The sequence below is a fragment of the Amblyraja radiata genome, unplaced genomic scaffold (genome assembly GCF_010909765.2).
Source record: "Amblyraja radiata isolate CabotCenter1 unplaced genomic scaffold, sAmbRad1.1.pri S88, whole genome shotgun sequence".
Classification (NCBI taxonomy): domain Eukaryota; kingdom Metazoa; phylum Chordata; class Chondrichthyes; order Rajiformes; family Rajidae; genus Amblyraja; species Amblyraja radiata.
This window is the reverse complement of record NW_022630171.1, coordinates 135,919-145,490: the sequence shown is the minus strand read 5'-3', so window position 1 is coordinate 145,490 and position 9,572 is coordinate 135,919. Positions and strand designations below refer to the sequence as shown.

The following is a 9,572-nucleotide window of genomic DNA, read 5'->3' as shown; positions in this document are numbered from 1 at the left end:
CCTGAGCCTCGAGGTCGCCAGCTCCGCCATTAGGCCTCAGCGCAGACGGAGGCAGAGAAGGGGAATACGAAAAAAAAGTCGCATTCCCCCGCAGGGAGAGACAGCAAGCCCCGTTTCAACCCCCCCCCCCCCAAAACACAAACTAAAAAAACAAAAACTGGACTAGCCAAAACGAAATAAACAACACAAAAAAAGCAAAAACAAACGGACTGCAGGTGAGCCGCTGCTGCCAGGGCAGCGCCGCCACTTCCGGTTGTTTTATAACAACTTAACAGGTTCACTTCTTAATAAACAGACAACACACACAAACTGTTTGGTTGACCAGTTCAAAACTTTACTTATTATCGGCCGATGGAAGGGAGGGAGAACTCCAGTCAAGTGACCAATGTAGACACTTCACTGTCCTCAGTCCACTTCTCTGAACAATAGAATTACATTGCATTATATAGTGTTTTTTTTTGTCTCCTTAGCACATTCCACAGACATTAGTCATGGTCAGAGGTACAGGAAAATAAAGGTTTCAACAGAATGCATCACATCCAGGGGCGGAAAATCCGGGGGGGGGCAGAGGGGTTGTTTTGAGAGGTGGGGGACATCGCCCACAAGTTTTTGTAATCCGGATTTTAAAACCCGGTGAAATATCCGCTTTCCCCAAGGCAGCGGGGGTAGGACTGATGATCGAGGGTGCCGATTGGATGAGAGAGACGTCGGTCAGCAGGCAATGGGGGCGGGACATGACTCAGCGCGATGATTGGAGGTGGGGGGGGGGGTGTGACTGAGGATAGAGCGCGGTGATTGGAGGAGGAAAACGTGGCACAGACCTGCGCTTCATCCAGGATCGATCCCGGCCGGGTCTCCGGCGCTGTCCTGTCCCCTCCCGAGTGCCCCCCCCCCCCCCCCGCGGGTGGCCAGAGAGGTCGGCAGCAGAGATCCTCCGGTAAAGGATCTTTGGTCGGGAATCAGACGGGCCAGCGCAGAGAAACAGCGCTAAACCCAGCTCAACTCTGCCTGTCCCGCCAGGTGAGCCTACAGCCTTCCTGGACTTGCAGGAAATATGGCCAGCGCGGAGAAGCAGCACAGGTATCCCGTCAGTCTAGGCAAGGCTGTAGTTAACCCAGTGAGACAGGCAGAATTGAGCTGCATTTAGCGCTGGATTGAGCCTCCGAAGCCTCGCGTGTGAGTGTGAGCATGCGTGTGTGGCCGCCAAGAAATTGTGACCCCCGTCCCCTCCATGTTTTGATAGCGAGTTCCGCTCTTGATCACATCAAAGGCATTTTGTCACATGGTACAAGATATATTAAGAACATTGGCCATTTGGTATTGCCCCTTGAATCTAGTTTCCTCTCTGCCACTTCCTCTCTCATAAACATCGGCATTTGGTGTAAGACATTTTACCTCTCAAATACATCAAAGGTATTTGTCAAAAGTCCCTTAGATCAATCTAGCTTCTCCTCTCTCGTCACCTCCTCCCTCATAAACATCGGACACTTGGCGTAAGACATTTTACTTCTCAAATACATCAAAGATATCTAGCTACTTCTCTGCTTCCTCTCTCGTCACTTGGGAAACAAATGTTATTGTATTTATTATCTCAATACACCGCAACCTGAGGCAGGCTAAGATTTGCCTTTCTGTATTAATCTACTGGAGAAAAGCCTAATTTGAGACTGAATATAAGGTGTAAGCTAGCCAAGGAACCAATTTAATATCTTCTTATATTTTTAATTTAATTTAGCCTTATCACAGTAGTGGTGAGTTTGTCAAACATGCCATTATATTCAGGATGTGGCGTAATACACTGACACAACACAAAGCGTTTTAATGATTCACATCGCTAGCAAAACACTCACAACACAACAGTTATATGCACCTTTTACATTTTTGGGATAATTAATAGTTGATCAACTTCTCTTTGCAGCCTTACATCCTTGTTTTCCCCCATTTTTAATCTTCTCTGCCAAATGGATACTATTAAAGGTCTTCGGTTATTTCCTGGTGAGTCTTATTAGCCTCAACCTGGTTTACAAACTCCTATATTTATCGTTACTGCGGCCAGCCATGCTTTACAATGTAAACACTTTCTGAATCTATAATTGCTTTTCCCAGTGTAATTTACCTACTACATGTTGACCTTTTCCCCAACATGCTTCCTTAGTATGTAAATTCTTGGGGTAAACATGCTACTAACTTACTCCTATGAATTTCAAAATGTCTTACATCAACCACTGGGCCATTTCGTTTAACATCTATTGTTAGCAAGATGGTAGGCTCAATAATAATTTTTAAAAATCTAATTCTTTGAGAAAGCAGTAACTAATCAGACCATGGCAACATGCTTTAATGAATGGGATGGCAGGACTTTCATATGAAGAAAGGCTATAAAGACTCGGCTTGTACTCACTAGAATTTAGAAGACTGAGGGGGGATCTTATAGAAACGTACAAAATTCTTAAGGGGTTGGACAAGCTAGATGCAGGAAGATTGTTCCCGATGTTGGGGAAGTCCAGAACAAGGGGCCACACACAGTTTAAGGATAAGGGGGAAGTCATTTAGGACAGAGATGAGAAAAACATTTTTTACACAGAGAGTGGTGAATCTGTGGAATTCTCTGCCACAGAAGGTAGTTGAGGCCACAGTTCATTGACTATATTTAAGAGGTTAGGTGGGCTGGGATATTTTTTCTTTTGGTGTGCAAGAGAATGAGGGGTGACTTTACTGAGGTGTGCAAGACAAGGAGATGCTGGGATAATGGGAACACTGTCTTGTTTTCCAGGATAAAGGATCCACAAACTGGAGGGTGTAGGCTTGAGGGGAGATGGGAAAAATGTAGGTGGGATCTGGGAACAACAGGTTTACCTGGAGAGCAGCCCATATCTGGAACACAATGCCAGAGGAAGCTGGAAAAGTGGATAACATTAGGGATTACAGAGTACATTCACACCGATGAGTGGATAGGAGGGGCTTAGAAACATAGAAATTAGGTGCAGGAGTAGGCCATTCGGCCCTTCGAGCCTGCACCGCCATTCAATATGATCATGGCTGATCATCCAACTCAGTATCCCGTACCTGCCTTCTCTCCATACCCTCTGATCCCTTTAGCCACAAGGGCCACATCTAACTCCCTCTTAAATATAGCCAATGAACTGGCCTCGACTACCCTCTGTGGCAGAGAGTTCCAGAGATCCACCACTCTCTGTGTGAAAAATGTTCTTCTCATCCCGGTTTTAAAGGATTTCCCCCTTATCCTTAAGCTGCGACCCCTTGTCCTGGACTTCCACAACATCGGGAACAATCTTCCTGCATCTAGCCTGTCCAACCGCTTAAGAATTTTGTAAGTTTCTATAAGATCCCCTCTCAATCTTCTAAATTCTAGAGAGTATAAACCGAATCTTACGGGGCTGTGGGCCAAATGCAGGCAAATGGCCCTGGCTTACAATTGCCACTTGGTTGGCATGGACAATGGGCTGAATGGCCTGTCTCCGTGTGGTATACTGCTCTATCACTCTACCACTTATGTGACTCCAGTAAATCCATCGACAAGTTTAGCCGAGGGTTCCGTTTCCATGCAGTACAGCTCTATAACTACTTGTCTCTACACTCTTCACAGCGAGTCATCAAACGCACGGAGAGAGGAAGCCGTGCGGCCGGTTCCAGACTTCTCCTCAACCTGGTGACTGAGAAAGAGCCGCAGGTCCGTAAACTGATATGGAAATGCTTCGTAAAAATGCACCACCTGCTCCCCAAACTGGAGGAGTTGCTGAAAGCAATGGGGGAAGAAGGTACAGGACATTTTTCTATAGAGAATTTGATCTTTTTGTCAAAATGCAACTCAAGACTCATTTCACGAACTGATTCCAACAGGTTCTGATCTGATCGAATTGTTCAAAAACATAAAGGCTTCCTGGGAACTACCTGCTCATCTGAAAGGTATTCAATTGCATGTCTTGTTTAGTTTAGTTCAGGGAGACGGCATGGAAACATGACATGCTGCCCACTGTGTACACGCCATCCATCGATCACCCTTTCACGCTAGTCCTAGTGTATCCCATGTTTATATCAACTTGCAGTCTAGGGACAATTTACAGTCCAATTAACCTACGTCTGTGCGGTGTGAGAGGAAAGTGAAGGACTGGGAGAAAAAACCCTCACGGTTACAGGGAGAAGCTGCAAACTCCACATAAACAGCACCCAAGGTCAGGATCAAACCTGGGTCTCTGGCACTGTGAGGCAGTGGTCTTCTAGGTCTCCCAGCTTTCTCCAACCACCCCCACTATAAACAGCCTGAAGAGGTTTCCTGACATGACTCTTCTCATATCCTTGTTCTCCAGGGATGCTGCCTGACCTGATGAGTTACTCCAGTACTATCCTATATTTCTGTAAATCTACAGCATGAATTTGTGATTCTCATACTGAATGTCCCGTGGGACAATACATACCATATTCATTCTTCACCACTTTATCAACTTTGTCGGCACTTGGTCAGGGGTTATGGGTTTGTACCACAAGGATCAGTACATCAACACTGCTCAGAGCATCGTCAATAGACAATAGGTACAGGAGTAAGCCATTCGGCCCTTCGAGCCGGCACCGCCATTCACCGTGATCACGGCTGATCATCCACAATCAGTACCCCGTTCCTGCCTTCTCCACATATCCCCTGATTCCGCTATCTTTAAGAGCCCAATCTAGCTCTCTCTTGAAAGTATCCAAAGAACCGGCCTCCACCGCCCTCTGAGGCAGAGAATTCCACAGGTTCACAACTCTCTGGGTGAAAAAGTGTTTCCTCGTCTCCGTTCTAAATGGCCGAACCCTTATTCTTAAACTGTGTGTGTGTGACCCCTGGTTCTGGACTCCCCCAACATCGGGAACATGTTTCCTGCATCTAGCGTGTCCAAACCCTTAATAATCTAATATGGTTCAATGAGATACCCTCTCATCCTTCTAAACTCCAGAGTATACAAGCCCAGCCGCTCCATTCACTCAGCATATGACAGTCCCGCCATCCCGGGAATTAACTTGGTTTACTACGCTGCACTCTCTCAATAGCAAGAATGTTCTTCCTCATATTTGGAGACCAAGACTGCACACAATACTCCAGGTGTGGTCTCACTAAGGCCCTGTACAACTGCAGAAGGACCTCTTTGCTCCTATACTCAACTCCTCTTGTTATGAAGGCCAACTCCTCTTGTTATGATTGACTTTCTTCACTGCCTGCTGTACCTGCATTCTTACTTTCATTGATTGATGAACAAGGACCCCCAGATCCCGTTGTACTTTCCCTTTTCCCAACTTGACGGCATTTAGATAATAACCTGCCTTCCTGTTTTTGCTATCAAAGTGGAAAACCACATTTATCCGCATTAAACTGCATCTGCCACGCATCTGCCCACTCACCCAACCTGTCCAAGTCACCCTGCATTCTCATAGCATCCTCCTCGCAGTTCACACTGCCACCCAGCTTTGTGTCACCTGCAAATTTGCTAATGTTACGTAATTCCTTTATCTAAATCATTGATGTATATTGTAAATAGCTGCGGTCCCAGCACTGAGCCTTGCGGTACCCCACTACTCACTGCTGGTCCCAGCACCGAGCCTTGCGGTACCCCACTAGTCACTGCCTGCCATTCTGAAAGTGACCCATTAATCCCTACTCTTTGTTTCCTGTCTGCCAACCAATTTTCTATCCATGTCAGTACCCTGATCTATTCCTCTCTTGATTGTATACACATTTATAAGATCACTCCTCGTCCTCCTGCTCTCAAGGAATAGAGTCTCAGCCTACTCAAACTCTCCCTATAGCTCAGACTAGCTCAGTCCAGGCAACATCCTCGTAATTCTTCTCCGTACCATTTCCAGCTTGATAACATATTTCCTACAACATGTCGTAACTCCACCAATTTTGGTTGTGTCTGGAAATTTCCGAAGCAGCCTATCTATATTTACAGTCAAGTCATTTTCATATATCATAAACAAATCACTGCGGACTCCAAAAGTCAGTGGTGCTGGCTCGAAGGGCTGAATGGCCTCCTCCTGCACCTATTTTCTATGTCTCTATGTTTCAAAGTCACGCTGACTTTCCCTAGTAGTCATATTCTATTCCATGTGCGAGCAAATCATATTCCAACAATCCCTCTCCAATGGCTTCCTAACCACTGACGAGGTTTATGTCCTGGTTCATCTCTATTTCCTTCTTTAAACAAAGGAACAATCCTGGGTATTCTCCAGTCCTCTGCAATTATGGAGAGACAGGTCATTGATAGTCTCAAACATTGGAAGTACACTATCTAATGAATGACGGCATAACTCGCAGCACCCACTTTACGGGAAACTCTTTCATTCCCGCGTTGATTACTCGTGAATATAGAGTTGTAGCGATAGATTTACACAATCACACAGCACGGCAACAGGATCTTCTATTTAATTTGTTCATGCCGACCAAAATGCCCCATTTAAACTCTTCCGACCAGCCGCGATTGCCCAATATTATAATACAATATAATATATATTCATTGTCAATTGAACCTCAATGAGGCTCAAACGAAACTCTGTTTCTACAGCCATACAAAAAGAAACAATTTCTACAAGACACACAAACAATTCAATTCACACAAACATCCATCACAGAGAATCTCCTCCTCACTGTGATGGAAGGCAAAGTCTTTTCTCTCCCCTGTGTTCCATTTTTCTCCCGATGTTAAAGCCCCCAGGCGGGCGATGGTAAGTCCCATGGCCGTTAAGGCCGCGCCGGGCGATGTACGGCCCCGCTCCAGGTCTTAATGTCTCAACGGGGAGCCCCCGGCGGGCGTTGGCATGCCCTGCGGCCATTAAAGCCACGCCGGGCGATGTATGGCCCCGCTCCGGGTCGTTCCAACTCCGCGACACAGGCGGGAGAAGTTGCGTTGCGGGAGCTCCGAAAAGCGGTCTCCCACCGGACCTGCGAGCTCTCGATGTCCCGTCCACCGGGCCTGCAGTCGGAGCCTCCGAAGTCGGGCCGCAGCAGCGAGCCACCACCGCTCCCCATGCTCCGAGGCCAGCCAGCCCCACGATGGTAAGTCCGCAAACTCCACGACTGGAGCCCCCAGGTCATTCCGTTTGGAGGCCGCTCCAAGGTGCTAGGCCCCAACGACAACGGAGACCCCACAGGGAAAGGTCGGGTCTCCCGTGCAGGGAAGAGATTTTAAACGTTTCCCCCCGCCCCCCACATATACACAGTTAAAAACAGTATAAAAGAACACAACAAACTACATTCAACTGGACAACAAATAAAAAAAAGACAGACAGGCTGCAGGGGCCGCTGCAACGTGAGTCACGCCTCTAACCTTTCCAATCCCTGTACTTGTCCAAATATTCTGTTTAGTTGACCAATAAATAACAATAACTATCAGATAACATGGCAAAACAGGAAAGCAGACTATTATCTAAATGGTGGCCGACTAGGAAAAGGGGAGATGCAGCGAGACCTGGGTGTCATGGTACACCAGTCATTGAAAGTGGGCATGCAGGTGCAGCAGGCAGTGAAGAAAGCGAATGGTATGTTAGCTTTCATAGCAAAAGGATTTGAGTATAGGAGCAGGGAGGTTCTACTGCAGTTGTACAGGGTCTTGGTGAGACCACACCTGGAGTATTGCGTACAGTTTTGGTCTCCAAATCTGAGGAAAGACATTATTGCCATAGAGGGAGTGCAGAGAAGGTTCACCAGACTGATTCCTGGGATGTCAGGACTTTCTTATGAAGAAAGACTGGATAGACTTGGTTTATACTCTCTAGAATTTAGGAGATTGAGAGGGGATCTTATGGAAACTTACAAAATTCTTAAGGGGTTGGACAGGCTAGATGCAGGAAGATTGCTCCCGATGTTGGGGAAGTCCAGGACAAGGGGTCACAGCTTAAGGATAAGGGGGAAATCCTTTAAAACCGAGATGAGAAGAACTTTTTTCACACAGAGAGTGGTGAATCTCTGGAACTCCCTGCCACAGAGGGTAGTCGAGGCCAGTTCATTGGCTATATTTAAGAGGGAGTTAGATGTGGCCCTTGTGGCTAAGGGGATCAGAGGGTATGGAGAGAAGGCAGGTACGGGATACTGAGTTGGATGATCAGCCATGATCATATTGAATGGTGGTGCAGGCTCGAAGGGCCGAATGGCCTACTCCTGCACCTAATTTCTATGTTTCTATGTAACATATGATCAATAACACAGTCAACTAATAACCGTAATATTAGAATCCGTGAATGTGTTTTTCTTTGCGTGATGAATCTAATTTCAGGACCTCTTGTTTATCTCACCTGATAAAAGATGTTCAGCAGAAGCACAAGGAGACTCTGCGAGCACAGACTGAAACACTGAGAGTGAACACCATCATGATGAACGAGAAGGTTAAGGTTTTCCAGTTGGGTGATCGATATGCTGAGCTCACAATCATCTCCACTGTTCGAGATCGGACACTGGTGGAACATGAGCTGCTGGCAAGAGGCCGCGACCATGAAGAGTGGAGAGAGGAACATCTTGGGGGAGAGTTTGAAAAAATCCGAACTGATCAGTTATTCCAGAACATTTCGGTGAGCAAATCCAAATCTGGGAGTTCGTCTGCCGTGGCCGGAGACGCGGGAATCGGAAAAACAACAATGGTGCAAAAGATTGTTCATGACTGGGCCACGGGGAAAATATTCCAACAATTCCAGTTTGTCTTCAGTTTCAAATTCCGGGATTTAAACATGATTAAAGACAGAATGACCCTGAGGGAACTGATTCTGGATCAGTATCCTTACTTTGGGAATATGCTAGAAGAGGTTTGGAAGAACCCAGAGGGATTGCTATTTATATTCGATGGTCTGGATGAATTCAAGGGTGGAATCGATTTTGCTGACAGTCGGAGAGACACAGAACCTAAGCACCAGTGCCCAGATCCTGAATCCCGGTGTGAAGTGTCTGACATTGTGTACAGTTTAATCCAGCACAAGCTGCTCCCAGGGTGTTCAGTGCTAGTGACCACCCGCCCCACTGCGTTACATTTACTGGAAAAGGCAGAGATCAGTGTCCGGGCTGAATTCCTGGGATTTGTTGGTGAGGAATGGAAGAAATATTTCACCAGGCATTTTGAAGATCAGACGGTGGCAGCAGCTGTTTTCAAACACGTGAAGGAGAACGAGATCCTGTATACCATGAGCTACAACCCCTCCTACTGCTGGATCCTTGTCCTGACACTGGGCCCCTTCTTCACACAAACACACCGGGACCCGCAGCGAGTTCCCAAGACCATCACACAACTATATTGCTACTTTATTTACAACATCCTGAAAAACCACGGCCGTGAGATTGAGAGCCTCCGTGAGGTGTTACTGAGGGTTGGTCAGATGGCCTTCACTGGAGTGGCTGAGAAGAAGATTGTGTTCACAGATGAAGATTTGATCAAATACAATCTGCAGCCTTCCCAGTTCCTGTCCGGGTTCCTGATGGAACTTTTGGAGAGAGAGGATTCAGCCCGGAGCGTGGTGTACACCTTCCCGCACCTCACCATCCAAGAGTTTGTAGCCGCACTCGCACAATTCCTGACTGTAGATCCCGGGAATATCCT

The 9,572-nt window shown here is 46.8% G+C and overlaps 1 protein-coding gene across 1 annotated transcript in view; it reads left to right on the top strand.

Annotated features, from left to right (window-relative positions):
* The first annotated feature begins 3,555 nt into the window (after window positions 1–3,555).
* LOC116969566 (zinc finger protein 34-like) overlaps window positions 3,556–9,572 on the top strand; it is a 32,853-nt gene continuing 26,836 nt past the window's right edge. The window contains exons 1-3 of the mRNA XM_033016405.1: window positions 3,556–3,779; window positions 3,862–3,927; window positions 8,294–8,845. Of these exons, the coding sequence (XP_032872296.1) occupies window positions 3,725–3,779; window positions 3,862–3,927; window positions 8,294–8,845 (673 nt within the window). The 5' untranslated portion in view covers window positions 3,556–3,724. The remainder of the gene's footprint in view (window positions 3,780–3,861; window positions 3,928–8,293; window positions 8,846–9,572) is intronic.